Source organism: Bactrocera latifrons, unplaced genomic scaffold (genome assembly GCF_001853355.1).
Source record: "Bactrocera latifrons isolate USDA-ARS-PBARC rearing strain unplaced genomic scaffold, ASM185335v1 scaffold_63, whole genome shotgun sequence".
Taxonomy (NCBI): Eukaryota; Metazoa; Arthropoda; class Insecta; order Diptera; family Tephritidae; genus Bactrocera; species Bactrocera latifrons.
Genome location: NW_017537301.1, coordinates 1,369,964 through 1,386,170, shown reverse-complemented (window position 1 = coordinate 1,386,170; position 16,207 = coordinate 1,369,964). Strand labels below are relative to the sequence as shown.

At 37.0% G+C, this 16,207-nt stretch overlaps 3 protein-coding genes across 5 annotated transcripts in view; 1 reads left to right on the top strand and 2 right to left on the bottom strand.

Moving 5' to 3' along the window:
* LOC108975252 (heat shock protein 68-like) overlaps positions 1–1,455 on the bottom strand; it is a gene marked incomplete in the record, with an annotated part of 11,785 nt that extends 10,330 nt beyond the window's left edge. Inside the window, 1 exon segment of the mRNA XM_018943606.1 lies at positions 3–1,455. Coding sequence (XP_018799151.1) covers positions 3–1,277 — 1,275 coding nt within the window.
* Positions 1,456–3,698: 2,243 nt separating this feature from the next.
* Positions 3,699–5,892, top strand: LOC108975260 (heat shock protein 68). Its single transcript, XM_018943619.1, has one exon. It carries the CDS (start codon positions 3,876–3,878, stop codon positions 5,769–5,771), a length of 1,896 nt encoding a protein of 631 aa, XP_018799164.1. The 5' UTR covers positions 3,699–3,875; the 3' UTR covers positions 5,772–5,892.
* A 1,213-nt stretch (positions 5,893–7,105) lies between these two features.
* Positions 7,106–15,939, bottom strand: LOC108975258 (xanthine dehydrogenase). 3 transcript variants are annotated; one of them, XM_018943616.1, is made up of 7 exons: positions 15,924–15,939; positions 15,605–15,837; positions 8,970–11,570; positions 8,642–8,910; positions 7,700–8,576; positions 7,450–7,617; positions 7,106–7,378 (listed from the first exon to the last, which is right to left on the bottom strand). In XM_018943616.1, the coding sequence occupies exons 2-7, from the start codon at positions 15,710–15,712 to the stop codon at positions 7,328–7,330; spliced, it is 4,074 nt and encodes a 1,357-aa protein (XP_018799161.1). In that variant the 5' UTR covers positions 15,713–15,837; positions 15,924–15,939; the 3' UTR covers positions 7,106–7,327. The 3 variants fall into 3 exon arrangements, with proteins under 3 accessions (XP_018799161.1, XP_018799160.1, XP_018799162.1); XM_018943615.1 differs by having other exon boundaries at positions 15,605–15,933; XM_018943617.1 differs by lacking the exons at positions 15,605–15,837; positions 15,924–15,939 and having other exon boundaries at positions 8,970–10,998; positions 11,075–11,184.
* Between the last annotated feature and the right edge of the window lie 268 nt (positions 15,940–16,207).

The window sequence follows — 16,207 nt, the reverse complement described above, 5'->3', positions numbered from 1 at the left end:
AAGGTTTTTGACTGTTTGCATGGAATACGACTGTTCCGCTCAATCAATTTGGTCATCACTCCACCCGCGGTCTCAATTCCAAGTGATAATGGTGCCACGTCAACCAAGAGGACATCTTGAATTGCACTGCTCTTATCACCACTCAGAATGGCTGCTTGAATTGCTGCACCGTATGCTACCGCCTCATCTGGATTGATAGAAAGGTTTAAAGTCTTTCCACCGAAGAATGTTTGTAGCAAGTTTTGGACTTTAGGAATTCGAGTTGAACCACCAACAAGGACAATATCGTGGATTTGGCTTTTGTCCATTTTGGCATCGTTCAAAGCCTTYTCYACTGGATCTAGTGTACTGCGGAACAAATCACCACACATTTCCTCAAACCGTGCTCGGCTAATTTTTGTGTAGAAATCTACTCCTTCATATAGAGCATCAATCTCGATAGAGGCTTCAGTGCTGGAYGACAGTGTACGTTTCGCACGCTCTGCTGCTGTTCTTAATCGTCTCACCGCTCGAGGATTCGACCGTAAATCCTTTTTATATTTACGTTTGAACTCTTCTGCAAAGTGGTTTACCAATCGATTGTCGAAGTCTTCTCCACCCAAGTGAGTATCACCMGCTGTCGCCCGCACTTCAAATAGTGAGCCTTCATCAATAGTTAAAATGGAAACATCGAAAGTACCACCGCCCAAATCGAATATGAGCACATTGCGTTCGCCTTTAAGGTTTTTATCCAGACCATAAGCTAAAGCTGCTGCTGTTGGTTCATTAATAATTCGAAGAACATTCAATCCAGCAATGGCACCAGCATCTTTGGTGGCCTGCCGCTGTGAGTCGTTGAAATAAGCCGGCACTGTGATAACRGCATCTTTTACAGATKTACCCAAATACGCCTCTGCAGTTTCTTTCATTTTTGTCAGCACCATTGAACTTATTTCTTCAGGGGCAAACTTTTTCTGTTCTCCTTTGAATTCAACACTTAACTTGGGCTTTCCACAATCGTTAACCACTGTAAAAGGCCAATGCTTCATGTCCGCCTGGATTTTCKGATCATCATACTTTCGTCCAATTAATCGTTTGGCATCAAACACTGTGTTCTTTGGGTTCATGGCAACTTGATTCTTCGCAGCGTCACCAATAAGCCGCTCCGAGTCTGTGAACGCCACATAGCTGGGTGTTGTGCGATTACCTTGATCGTTCGCTATGATTTCCACTTTTCCGTGTTGGAATACTCCTACACACGAGTATGTTGTTCCCAAATCTATTCCAATTGCAACCATTGTAATTGCTTTCTTKTACTTTTTAATATTTCAATTAAATTTATTTATTATTAACACTCAATAATATTCTTAAATTGATTCTTATGCACTTGGTAAAAAGTTATTTGTATTCCGTTTTGTTTTGCTAAATGACTTTAGCTAAGTTTGTTTTGTTTATTCGCTTTGACTTTTCAATTGAATCTATGCGAAGGAGAGATTTTTGGCCGGTATTTATATGAAGTCAGTCGGAGAGAGAATTTTCGAGAACAGATTTCTTGACATTTCTCGAAATGTCTATGACCTGTTCGTTTAAAATGCGACAGCTGATGTCAAAAGAGTGCAATTATTGGGAAGAGAAAAAATATAAACTGTTCTCAAGTTGGAGAGGACTATCTCCTCCTCTTTTGAATCGGGAACGCTTATGCAAATATATGTATGTATGTACAAATGTATTTTTGGGAAATGAGAACGGAGAGTATCAGTACGAAAAATGTTATATTTAAATTCAACATTAGCTATATAATCTAAACAAATAAACAGACAAAAGTTCAATCACATTTATTTAAATATAGTTACGATGCGAGGAATAAATAATGTAGAAATGTTTATTAATAAATACAATTAAACTTAATGAATAATTTGTTTTTTTAATTTATATGCAGCTTTATGTTTTGAATTAAAACCGTTGACCTACCGTAATTACAAAGCTACATAACAATTGCGGAACGCGGGAGTTAACTTAGCTATGCTCTTATTGTGCTATAAGTATGTTTACATTTCATATTTTCAGACAGTAAGTAGTTCAACTAAGAACAAAAGGCTGATTCTGAATGGAACAAATTTTATAAAATAAAGTGGAATAGGACTATTAATTATTAGTTTTTGGAAAATTACATACATATGTATGTTGCGGATCATTATCTTGATGCAGAAGGCCCTTTCCATTTGGTATAAATCAACATTACTAAATATATATACATTTATATACATTTCAACAGATTTACATAATCGACCTATTATATTATAGAATTATCATACTAACATTTATTTAACAGTTTTAATCGGATATTTCCGATGATGGACATAACTTCTGAACTGATTTACATCATATAGTATAATTTTGTTATCATTCGCCGGTAGAGTATGGTGCTATAATCGAAATTCACCAAACAGTCAATAGCTTTCTAGCTTTCAAATTTGACAATCAATGAATTCCAAGAACTTTATATAAAAAAATAATGAGTTTTTACGTAGCAATACGTTTAAGTAGTAAATGATATAATAGCATAGAGAAACACTTATTTCATTCATAAATTTATCTCCTACTAATAATTTTATGAGAGAACTACTCTTTCATGCTCTCCTTATTAACTGTTAGAAACAACCAATAAATGGTAGACTCGAACTCTCAGAGAGATTCAACAGACAATAGTTGTACATTTCAACTATTTTGCATACGGCTTACGTTAAATCGTTTTTTCAGCAATGTCACTACCTAAAGGGTTTTATTCTTGTGAACAATTGTGTATGTAGTTTTAGACGCGTCAATAAAATCTTAATATTATTATTAGTCAATGCTTAAGCCAATATGGACGTATACAATGCAGTTATGGGGTACGGCGAGTATATCTAACATTGAAATCCTCCAAAGATATCAATCGAAAACTTTAAGAAGCATTGTAAGCGCTCCTTGGTTTGTGAGCAACTTCGAAATCCATAAAGACTTAAATATGTATACCTTTTGTTAAAGACGAAATCAGCAAATCTTGTCGAAAGTATTTGGATAAATTGTCTAATCATGAAAACTTACTGGCAATAAGTTTACTAGACAACAGAATGGATGTTAGACGTTTAAAACGAACTCACATTTTGGATCTTCCATATAGATTTTAAGTAGTTTTAAGAAGTTTAAGCAAATAAATAATTTACGAATTATATTGATTAGTCTCAATGGAGAACAATCAATCCTGTCACTATTAATGTATTTAAAAAATTTGCTGATTGTCATTTGATAGATTGCGAATAAATATATATTAAAATAAAATAAATAAAATCTTAAGAATTAACTACAATTTTCTAGATTCGTTTTTAATATTAATATTTTGCAACGCGTATCGTTTTTCTCAATTGCGAGTAGCGAATGGTGTTTAGACTTCCTCCATAGATAATTCTCATTTCCCAAAAGTACATTTGTACATACATACATATATTTGAATAAGCGTTCCCGATTGAAAAGAGGAGGAGATAGTCCTCTCCAACTTTTTGAGAACAGTTTCTATTTTTTCTCTTCCCAATAATTGCACCCTTTTGACAWCAGCTGTCGCATTTTAAGCGAACAGCTCATAGACATTTCGAGAAATGTCAAGAAATCTGTTCTCGAAAATTCTCTCTCCGACTGACTTCATATAAATACCGGCCAAAAATCTCTCCTTCGCATAGATTCAATTGAAAAGTCAAAGCGAATAAACAAAACAAACTTAGCTAAAGTCATTTAGCAAAACAAAACGCAATACAAATATCTTTTTACCAAGTGCATAAGAAGCAATTTAAGAATATTATTGAGAGTTAATAATAAATAAGTTTAAGTGAAATATTAAATAGTACAAGAAAGCAATTAAAATGGTTGCAATTGGGATAGATTTGGGAACAACATACTCGTGTGTAGGAGTATTCCAACACGGAAAAGTGGAAATCATAGCGAACGATCAAGGTAATCGCACAACACCCAGCTATGTGGCGTTCACAGACTCGGAGCGGCTTATTGGTGACGCTGCGAAGAATCAAGTTGCCATGAACCCAAAGAACACAGTGTTTGATGCCAAACGATTAATTGGACGAAAGTATGATGATCCGAAAATCCAGGCGGACATGAAGCATTGGCCTTTTACAGTGGTTAACGATTGTGGAAAGCCCAAGTTAAGTGTTGAATTCAAAGGAGAACAGAAAAAGTTTGCCCCTGAAGAAATAAGTTCAATGGTGCTGACAAAAATGAAAGAAACTGCAGAGGCGTATTTGGGTACATCTGTAAAAGATGCCGTTATCACAGTGCCGGCTTATTTCAACGACTCRCAGCGKCAGGCCACCAAAGATGCTGGTGCCATTGCGGGATTGAATGTTCTTCGAATTATTAATGAACCAACAGCAGCAGCTTTAGCTTATGGTCTSGATAAAAACCTTAAAGGCGAACGCAATGTGCTYATATTTGATTTGGGCGGTGGTACTTTCGATGTTTCCATTTTAACTATTGATGAAGGCTCACTATTTGAAGTGCGGGCGACAGCKGGTGATACTCACTTGGGTGGAGAAGACTTCGACAATCGATTGGTAAACCACTTTGCAGAAGAGTTCAAACGTAAATATAAAAAGGATTTACGGTCGAATCCTCGAGCGTTGCGACGATTAAGAACAGCAGCAGAGCGTGCGAAACGTACACTGTCATCCAGCACTGAAGCCTCTATCGAGATTGATGCTCTATATGAAGGAGTAGATTTCTACACAAAAATTAGCCGAGCACGGTTTGAGGAAATGTGTGGTGATTTGTTCCGCAGTACACTAGATCCAGTRGARAAGGCTTTRAACGATGCCAAAATGGACAAAAGCCAAATCCACGATATTGTYCTTGTTGGTGGTTCAACTCGAATTCCTAAAGTCCAAAACTTGCTACAAACATTCTTCGGTGGAAAGACTTTAAACCTTTCTATCAATCCAGATGAGGCGGTAGCATACGGTGCAGCAATTCAAGCAGCCATTCTGAGTGGTGATAAGAGCAGTGCAATTCAAGATGTCCTCTTGGTTGACGTGGCACCATTATCACTTGGAATTGAGACCGCGGGTGGAGTGATGACCAAATTGATTGAGCGGAACAGTCGTATTCCATGCAAACAGTCAAAAACCTTYACGACATATGCAGATAACCAACCAGCTGTTACCATTCAGGTGTTTGAAGGTGAACGTGCCATGACCAAAGACAACAACTTGCTGGGCACATTCAATTTAACTGGGATTCCACCAGCTCCGCGAGGAGTACCCAARGTAGATGTAACTTTCGATTTGGATGCTAATGGAATTTTAAATGTGACGGCAAAGGAAATGAGCACCGGCAATGCTAAGAATATAACCATAAAGAACGATAAGGGRCGACTTTCACAAGCAGACATCGATCGTATGGTAAATGAAGCGGAAAAATATGCCGAGGAAGATGATAAACACCGTCAACGAATAACTGCCCGCAATCAACTTGAAAGTTATGTGTTTGGTGTAAAACAAGCAGCTGACGAAGCGGGAAGCAAATTAAGTCAATCAGATAAGGATCGAGTACTGGAGAAGTGYAAAGAGACGATTAAATGGCTTGATAGTAATACCACCGCCGAAAAAGAGGAGTTCGAGTATAAGTTGGAGGAGCTAACGAAAATATGTAGTCCAATTATGACAAAGATGCACCAGCAAACAGGAGGTGCTAGTTCACAACCACAACCTGGTAATTACGGTGGACCAACAGTCGAGGAAGTTGACTAAATATAAGTCGCTYATATTATGAAAAAGTATTATAGCAATTAGAACCAATTTATAAAAGACTGAAAGTTCCTAAAGTAGATTATTTAAGTTCGTTATAAATTATTAAAGTTTTGTACATATATGTATGCTTGAATGTTTGATTAATACTTAAGTTATGTTAGCGCAATTTTGGTAATTTTATGATGCAAGCTTAATTTAAATAAAGCCGACCGCTATTCAAATGTTTAAAAATATGTGTTTTTGTTTTTGTAGTTTTATAACTATTATGAACAAAAATATTTTACATGATGACCTTTCAAAAATTAAAAGTTGTGTATGTAAAGAAGTAGGTTATATAATTGTGTTCTACGTCTGTACTAACTACCAGAAATTTAAGAGGATATCAAGTAGAGTCAACATCTACATATTACTAAATAGATTTAATAATTACGGAAAATTACTTCCATATTTGTATAAGTAGGTGATAAATGTTTTCGTTCTTATTCAGGCACTATAAGTTTTCACTAAAATGTCAATAATTTACACAAATTTTATAAGACTTGACACTTGATCTAATTTGACGGAGACTATATTCGATAATTATGAAATGTAAACCAAAGGAAGGGGAAGTTGGGAGCAGATTTTTTTTATCAAGTGGGGAAGTTTTGATTGTGTTGAATGTCATCTGTCATTTTTACCGTAGTCCGCCGATTTCCGCTGATGCATTAAACCGAAATTTGAAGCAAGCTATATAAAATTGTGTCTTTAAATTTAAATCTTAGTGAACAAATATTGCATTTTCTAACTTTATGGAATGTTAACTAAAAAAGGAGTCATGCCACATGGTGCGAGATTAAATATTTCAAGTAGAATTGGATCTTGATATTAGTGGTTAAAAAACCAGTTGAAGAATAAAATAATATTTGGAATTCAATCCTTAACTCAGGTTTGTAGTACTTTATTAATTTTAGAAAACAAAATTACGTTAAAGTCTGAATTTCTGGATGTGGATAACGGTCGAAGCTACATAAGTATCTACATACGTGATGTGCTCTTGATGATGTGATGAGCGGAGCCAATTTAATTATGTCCGTCTGTATATTTATAAGCGAACTAGGTTTTTCAAGGTAAAAAATATAATATTTTTCAAGGTGCATCTGTGAAGAGTATTGTCGCATCGGTAGAGATGATATAGATAGATAATGTTTTTTCTTGTTTGTGTATACATACATATGTATATTTGCACATACAAATGTATACCGGTATAACGATTACGAGCTATTTTCTCGTATTTGTCTTCAGCTATAACTATATTGTTGTTTTCAATATTAGTTAATCCTTAAACAAATCTGCAATTTAGTGAATTGTATTGCACATATAATTTACATGTGTAAGTTTTATTAATATTATCGTGATATATTATATGATAGAACCAAATTATATTGTTTAATTACAGCTCCAGTATAAATATTTACTGATAGCTCTACGCAAATATTAAAGATTTGATTACAAGTATGAAATCTAACTTCAACTGTTGTTAATATTCTAACTTAAAACAAGAGTAAGTTATATTAAGTTTAGGGCACAACATTCCAAGGTGTGTAAGTTTCAGGGGTCGGTTGATCAATCTAAAGATAAAAGTGGAAAAAACATTAAAAAACAAAATATCAGATGTGACGAAACTGTAATTTATTTATACCAATTCGGTAAATTCGTCTTGACATGCCATTCGTATACGAGCAGCCGTCGCTGGGGCGTGGAGTACGAAGTGTCCGTTTAACCGTCTTTCAACGCGTGCAGCTGCAATTGCTTCCTTAATCGCGAAAAATGCAGTACTTCCTATGAATAATGGTGGCTCTCCAACGGCCTACATAAGAGTTATATTAATATATATTTTTAAGAAGTATTTGTTATAATCAGATATACATATGTATATGAACAATTAGTACCTTTGAAGAATAAACAGCTCTAGGATTAGGCGCACCAGTTAAAAGGCTCACATTGAACTCGCTTGGTATGTCAGCGAATCCTGGTAGTTTATACATGCCAGGTCCGCGCGAATAAAGCGCACCTTGCGGCGAATAAATAAGTTCTTCCAATACAAATAAGCCATAACCTTGCATAAATGCGCCTTCGATCTGTCCAATATCGATAGCTGGATTCAAACTAGAGCCAATATCCATGACGATGTCTGTGCTCAACACTTGATGATCACCGGTTAAGCAATCAATTTCAACCACTGATACTCCAACACCATTGGTATAATAATTATAACAACGCGCATTTGGATTTGTCTTTGGATCGTCACCAACATCGAGCATTTTATAGAATCCACTTGCTGAGAGCCCTATTCGCGCAAAATATGCTTTACTGATCCATTCTTGCCACGTATCTTTCGGATTGGCGTCCTTAATTGGTTTCAGACGCTCATTTAGCTTCTCACAGGCATTCAATACAGCCATACCATTTATATCTGAACCTACACTAGCTGCCGTTGGTGATGTGTTTGGTACCTTGTCGGTTGCCGTTTCGGCAATATGAATTAGCTCCGGTGGTATGGCTAACGCTCGCGCGCAGCATTGTATCATTTTCGTGTGTAGACCCTGTCCGATCTCGACGCCGCCATGCGAAAGCAATACCGACCCATCACCATATATATTTACTAGGGCACCGGCTTGATTCAGATGCATGGCACCAAAAGCAATACCATATTTGGTGGGCACCAGAGAGATACCGCGCTTGCGCCACCGATTGCTTTTGTTGAATTCTGCTATTTCTGCACGTTTCTCGTGGAATTTCGACTGATCTAAGCAATCTCTGAAACACCTTTAGGAAAAGTAAGAAGTTAATTTCAAATCGTCAAAAGGTTTGAGTGAGACCTATGTACTTACTTTTCAATGGGAAAGTTTTCCAACTTTTGATTGTAGTGTGTATAATCACCAGTTTTATAAAAATTCAACTGCATAACATCCAAGTAATCTTTGCCAACTATACGCGCCACATCGCGTACTATATGCTCAGCTGCAAACATGCCCTGAGGACCGCCAAATCCTCTAAACGCTGTATTGGATGGTAAATTCGTTTTGCAGACCCAACCACCAACTTTGACATTTGGTATGCGATAACAATTCTCGAAATGATTCATAGCACGATCAAGAACCTAAAGAAAAGAAAATGGCTTTAGTAATGTAGTAAAATCCGCAAGTGGAGAGAAATTACGGAAAAAGAGAGATCCATTGTACAGCCGGCATTAGTATAGCACTCAATGTCACATGCCGTTATCAGACCTTCTTTGGTAAAGCCAATTTTGTATTTAAAGAGAAAAGGATGTCTTGTGCCGGTTGTCATCATATCTTCATCCCGATCAAGCATGCAGCGCACCGGTCTTCTGAGACGATAACTGGCTAATGCAACTGGAAGTGCTAAGATAATTGAGCGCGACTCTTTGCCACCAAACCCACCACCCAAGCGTTTAGATCGGCATACCACCTTGTGCCACGGCACAGATAACACATGAGCCACTAGTTTTTGTATTTCCGTGGGATTTTGGGTTGAACAAAATAATTCAATTTCATCACTATCTCGCGGCGTTGCCACACAAGCGTGCGTTTCCAAATAGAAATGTTCTTGACCACCCATCCGGCAGCTACCTTCATAAACGTGGTCAGCCTGCTCGAAACCTTTTTGCACATCACCCTTTTCAATATATTGTGGATAATTGGGAAAATATGATTTATGTGCGATGGCCTGTTCAATTGTTACAATTATGGGTGTTAGCTCCTCGTACTTGATATGCACGAGACGCGCCGCACGTTGTGCCAAAACTTGACTATCCGCGACAATTGCACCGATCACCTGCCCCTGGCAATAAACGACTTCCGAAGCAAAGACTTCCTCATCGTGAAACACGGTACCAACCTTATTTTCGTATTCACTCAAATCTTTGCTGGAATAAAATGCGTGTACACCCTGCTGTTTGAGCGCGTCGCTGGCATCAACAGATGTAATCTTTGCGTGTGCTTTGGTACTAAGTACAAGTGCGAGATACAATTCATTTTCATGACGCGGGATGTCATCGCAGTAAATTGCTTCACCTGTTGCCTGTTTCAGCGCAGATGCGTGTACCTTTGGTCTACCGATGGGATCACATGTTGGTTGTTCGACACATACCCTCTCAAAGAGCTGCGCGCTCTTCAAAATCGGTGTGTGGAAGGTATCAGCGCCGCTTAGCTCTCTCTCTGGTATTGTATCATCCTCAATGATACCAGATTTAATTAGTTCTTGACTTATGGCTAAATATGCCTTAAAGAATAAACTAACTACTAATGAACGACGATAGGCGATCATACCACCCGGTGCAGATGGAGCCAATGGCAATTCGGCACATAAGCTTTCAGTCACACGTTCGACTAATACCCGATTCCATTTTTGTTTTGCCATGATTTGTGATGTTTTCGGTGCCATGATCGTTGTGGGCGCCATACCGCCAAAAGCCATATGAATTTGTTGGATTATATTGTTATTTGGTTCGAAGGTCACATTTATAACAGCATTCACGATTGCAATATCATCATCTCTACGGCGCGCTTGCTTAAATGCCACAAAGTGCTGATCTTTTGAGCTTTTCGGAAAGTATATACCCACCAATACTTCATGGGGCAGAATTGTATTCTTGCGATATCCAGTAAAGAATCCAGGACCCATATACACATATCGAGTTTCTACTTTCCCATCAACTAAACTACACACTTTAAGCTTGGCACACGCTGCAGTCAAAATAGGGTTCATATCGGAGATCGGACTTCCAGTCATGATGTTTCCGCCGAGCGATGCCACGTTCCGTATCTGTTTGCCCGCGAAGTAATGCAACATTTTTACAGCACAACGGAAGAAACGTGTTTCGTGCTCCGGCAATTTTTCTATAAGTTCGCGTAAGTACTCATCAATGTCCATTAAGGTAACGGCCGAACCAAATAAAATGCTACCCTCTAATTCTCTTATCTCATTCAACTCCGGTACCTTTATGGGGTTGATGTGTACGGTGTATAGAAACTGCTTAAATTTCATTTCAACACCAACTTCCGTGTTGCCAACAATGATTTTACCATGCGGGTGCTCCGCTTTCAGCTTCAGTAAGTCTAACAGTTCCACTGGACGGTACCATGTCGAGCGCGGGCCTTTGAATAAAAGATTTTCCGCATCGTATTGTGAATTTAAATGCAATTCTGGTGGAAATATGGGTTCCTGACTGGGATCGAAGGGTAAAAATTCACTCTTTTCAAATAATTTTTGCTCTTCATTGTCGTCATTTTGTATTTTATTACCATTTAACTTGCAGCATTTGTCACCCATGGCACAGGCAAATTCCTTTGTGAAAGTCTTGTATCCCTCCAAAATAGGTCGATAACCCGTACAACGGCATAGGTTGCCTTGAAACGCCACTTCTAAATCCTTCATCGATGGTAGAGGCAGGCTTCGAAGTAGTGCGTACATAGACATAACTATGCCCGGTGTGCAAAAGCCACATTGACTGCCATGAGCTTTCGCCAGACGCTCCTGTACAGGATGAAGACGGGTGCGTGTGCTTCCAATCCCCTCTATGGTGGTTACAGCACAGCCATGCATCGCGCATACTGGCATCAGACAGGCGTTGACAGCCAAGTGTTTGACACTGTTGGTTGCGCGATCGACTCGCGAAAGCATAACAGTACAAGCACCACAACCACCTTCCCCGCATCCCAATTTGGTGCCACATAGCCGCAGTTTGTCGCGCAGATATGTGAGTAGAGTACATTCTGGATCTGGTGTCGGATCAACGAGCTGGGCAATAGACAAGATATTAAAAAAAAAAAAATTAAATATGGGAATACATTTTAGAAAGTCAATATTCTTTATTTTAAAATCGATAAAATCTTACGCTTACATCATTCCTGAAGTCACAATGTAATAAATGTTTTATCAAACTGTCTGTGAACTATGTCATACAGCAATTAGCTTAGATTAGGTTAAAAGGTTGATGCAAAACAAAACGGATCCCACTTGGACAGTTGAGAACGTGGATTTACTGTGATACTTAATAGTCCTAAGTATTTATTGAAAATAAACTCAAAAATCGTTTTGATTTTCTTTAGAACCGACGTTTTATACTTATGTAACGAAAGATCTTATTAAACAAATTCGAATATTCCAAACGAGTTTTATGTAAGATACAGAAAAAAATTTTTATATTAGGCTAAGGGAAGTATTAACCCGATTCAACCCATTTATACTATCAGGAATTCTCTCTGAATTTTAATTATATACCTCTCAGGTCTCGAGAGATGTTTTTTCATCACACCGGCTTTCGTTAAGCAATTTTATACCATTTTGGTGGTAAAATTTAATGTATCTGGCGTATTTAGTTTTTGATTTACCGCGTTTTTAGTAGTTTTTACCAGTACCGTTATATGGGAAGTGAGTGGGGTTATCATCCGATTTCATCCATTTTCACACTGTCGGTAGGAGTTCTTACAAAATTTGCGCTTTGCACGCCTACTTTTTCAAAAATGTTTGCCTACAGGTGCCACTTGCTACTGCGATCCTTTTTGACAAATTAAAGTTTTATATCATAATTTAGTGGTTGTATGGCACTTTATACGTTTTCGGTTAATGGCGTTTTACGGGCGTGGCCCGATTACGCCTATCTACTATGGAATGTGCATACCATGTTTCATCGTGATATCTTAATTTTTAATCAAGTTACACCTTGCACAGACGGACGGACGGACAGACAGACAGTCCTCGGATTTTAACTCGTCTCTTCATCCTGTTCATTTATATACACATACATCTGTCTCTTATACACATCTAGATGTGTATAAGAGACAGAAGTTACACCTTGCACAGACGGACGGACGGACAGACAGACAGTCCTCGGATTTTAACTCGTCTCTTCATCCTGTTCATTTATATACACATACATATAATATATTATATTAAAATCTAGCAACATATTGCAAGAGTATAAACACACTGCTAAAAATAAGTTGTTTTGAATCCAATTCTAGAGATGATAACAATTATTTAAACGTCAGATGTTTACATTTTAGTAATAATAACCTTTCATGTTCATTCAATATACATACATATAGTATACGTTAATGGTGCAATAAGGACTCATAAATAACCCTGTGAGAATATACCGCTCATTCCCTACCTGAGGCATAATAAAGAAAAGGTAACAAAACAAAAATATTTACTTTACTATATTTACTTTCAATTTGAACAATTTTGATTTTATATCGCATATCTCTGCCTAAGTCGAATATCGATTAATATGTTAACAATTTCCAAGGGAAACAGAAAAGTATTTCCTTAGCTTATATTAAAAGAAGGCGCTGAATAATTGTGAACTTAAGCGCTTTCCTGCCGGTCTTAGACATACTATACATACAGGTATGTTCTTATGTATTTAATTGTTATTATTTGTGATTGTAGGTCGACGAATTTTAAATGGAAAGCTTATCTACACAATAAGTGTTCGTGTACCCATACAATTGTATGATGATTGTATATATGGTATGCACGTATAGCGATATGTATATACATATGTATACGTACATTTTGTATTTCGATTTAGCATAAAATGTCAGTCACTAAATCATGCTTATCACAAATGCAATAAGTTCTTATTTACATTTGACTTTTAGAAATATTCATTAATATTAGCAAATAAGAGCACTGTTAAGCGCATTCGCACCATAACACATTGATTTCATAATTCACATCCATAAATTGTAAGGAGTGGGTTTCCTTGGGTAAAGAACAGTATTTTTTCAACAATTTTTTTCTCATATAAAAAATGAAATATTTCATCAGAATTTTTTAGGGTTATCAAAGAAATTATAAAATTGTTGGAAAAAAAATTTTAAACTCGGAAAAATATGCACCCACGTTGGTGGAATAACTCCTTACAAGATCGTCTAAAGTGAGAGACACGTGTTTTAGTTAAACTGGAGGATGAAGGATGAGCGATGATATTGATATCATCGGCCTCAACACCCGCGCCGTTAGTTCTGCTTTCTCCAGACTGGATAAGGAAGCAAAGCAAATGGGTTTAGCAAAGAACGAGGGTAGAACTAAATATCTTTTTGTCATCAAATACAGTCGTCTCACTCGAACTTTGAACTTGTAGATAATTTCGTCTATTGGGAATCAGCATAAACAGCAACGACAATGTCGAAATTCAAAATATCTCTTGCCAACAGGTGCTACTTCGAATTAAGTCGACAATTGAGAAGTAAAGTCCTCTCTCAACAAACAAAAACAAAACTCTATAAGTCGCTCATTATTCTCGTCCTGCTATATGGTGCAGAGGCATGGACAACGTCAGATGAGTCGCCGTTAGGAGTGTTCGACAGAAAGGTTCTGCGAAAGATTTATGGTTCTTTGCGCATTGGCCACGACGAATACCGCATTCGATGAGACGATGAGCTGTATAAAATATTTACATATGTATATGACGACATTGACATAGTTCAGCTCTGAAAGTATTAGACGCAGTACCCGCTGCGGGAAGCAGAGGAAGACCTTCACTCCATTGGAAAGACCAGGTAGAGAAGGACCTGGCTTCGCTTGGAATTTTCAATTGCCGCCACTTTGCGAAAAGAGGAAACAACCGGCGCGCTGTTGTTGACTCGGCTATAATAATTTTTTTAGTTGTAATTGAAAAAAATTCTTCGTCCAAATCTTTAAAAGTGGATTCTTAAAGACCTGTGTAAAATTTCATGAAGATCGGTTGAGTAGTTCTCGAGAAATCTTGCCAACCGATTCCTAAAACACAGCTTCGAGAAAAGCGCGTTTAAAGACGGCGCACTTAGTCTAGTTAGCCTCAAGCGCACAAGTTCTCTAGGCTGTATTTCCGAAACTATTATTTGTATTAACTTGAAAGTTTCTTTCAATATTCTAGAGGGTTGTAAAATTTAATAAAACCATACAAAAAATCGATTTTTTGAAGCCCGTAAACTCATGTAATATCTTTGAAATATTTTGTATAATTTTTATGTCAAAGATGACATTTAAAAATATAAAAATGTGCACACACATACATATTTTTATAACACGTTTACGTTTTCGAAGATTGCAATCATCGGAATTCTGAAGATCAAAAGTCACCGAGCCAAGTAGCGGCGCTTTTTAAGTAGGTGTGTCCACGTAAACACAACGACTGAGTAAAGACTATTTTAAATATAATATAAAAGTTATGAGAGCTATAACTTGTAGTTATAGAGAACATTTTTGATTTCAAGAATATTAATTGTCTTTTGAACTTGGATTGTACGAAAAAATGTATTTTGTTCTAAATAAATGCAATAAATCTATAATCTAATTTACACTTTCATGAACAATAACTTCCATGTAACCAATTATTCCAAACTTCGGTCTTTTTACGCACTGTGGGTACATTCGACATCTGATATATGTACATACACACATAAGTAAGTAGAATAAAATTTAAACTGAATATGCTTTCATTCATAAACAGTAAAACACGTATTTACGTATTTATTATTATTGCCGGCCCCGGAGGCCAAAACAGGTCATGCATGTTCTCAGTAGAAGAACATCTAGTCATATTATCACATAGCTTAGCTATTGATAAATAAATTGGCACATTCGGAGAACATAATTGGTCAACAACAGGTTTCTATTCTCTTTTATTTGTTATGTCGTTTCGAACACATAGCGAGCACCTCACACATTTTTTCTTGCTCGCTCTTTGCTCTATATAAAATACTGTTGATAGGTACTCACTGACCGGTCCACTATTCATTCTTTATAGTTTTGAGTTTGATTACAGGTATGTATCTACGCACCTTTTTGCCATTCACGAAAAATATTAACGGCGACTCTTTTTCAATAGGAAGTTTTGACGCGTTTCCATTTACCGCCATGATATGAGCAACGGAATTAGTTTGCGACATTTAATTGTACCTGTTTGTTTAAAAAATTTTCAAAAATTCTGGGAAATGTTTTACTTTACGCTGAATACTTCCACTTCATAACACTTTTTAAGGTTAATGTTCTCAGCTGTCAAACAATTTTTTATCTGTAAAGATAATTCTGTTAAAATGCTGTTAAATGCAATTGCACGTAGTTTTTTGAACTCAAAATTAAAAGCAAAATTGTACACACAACCAGCCAATAGGACTGTCGAAAGCGAACTGAATTCACAAGTGTTTCCACTGTATCGCCAGTGGTGACAACTTGCACATGCCCCTTTCTATGAATATAAACATGTTTGTGAATACAGCTGCCGTTTTGAATGAGACTCGCTCGTGACTCCTCTAGAACCAGTCTTTTGTTAACCAGAATTAGTTTGCGGGTAACCCCTCCAACTGCTAGGAGGCTAAAAGTGATTTTTCAACTTAACAAAAAGTTACTTTGCTCTAGAACACATCAATTTTGTTAAAACAGTC

What these genes read in the sequence shown, in the direction of transcription:
- LOC108975258 (XM_018943616.1), bottom strand. Translation starts at nt 15,712, where the DNA reads ATGTCGCAAACTAATTCCGTTGCTCATATCATGGCGGTAAATGGAAAC. An exon ending in TTTTCGTGAATGGCAAAAAG is followed by an intron (nt 11,571 to 15,604) that starts GTGCGTAGATAC and finishes TCTATTGCCCAG; the next exon opens with CTCGTTGATCCGACACCAGA. An exon ending in GAGCTGTTTATTCTTCAAAG is followed by an intron (nt 7,618 to 7,699) that starts GTACTAATTGTT and finishes ACTCTTATGTAG; the next exon opens with GCCGTTGGAGAGCCACCATT.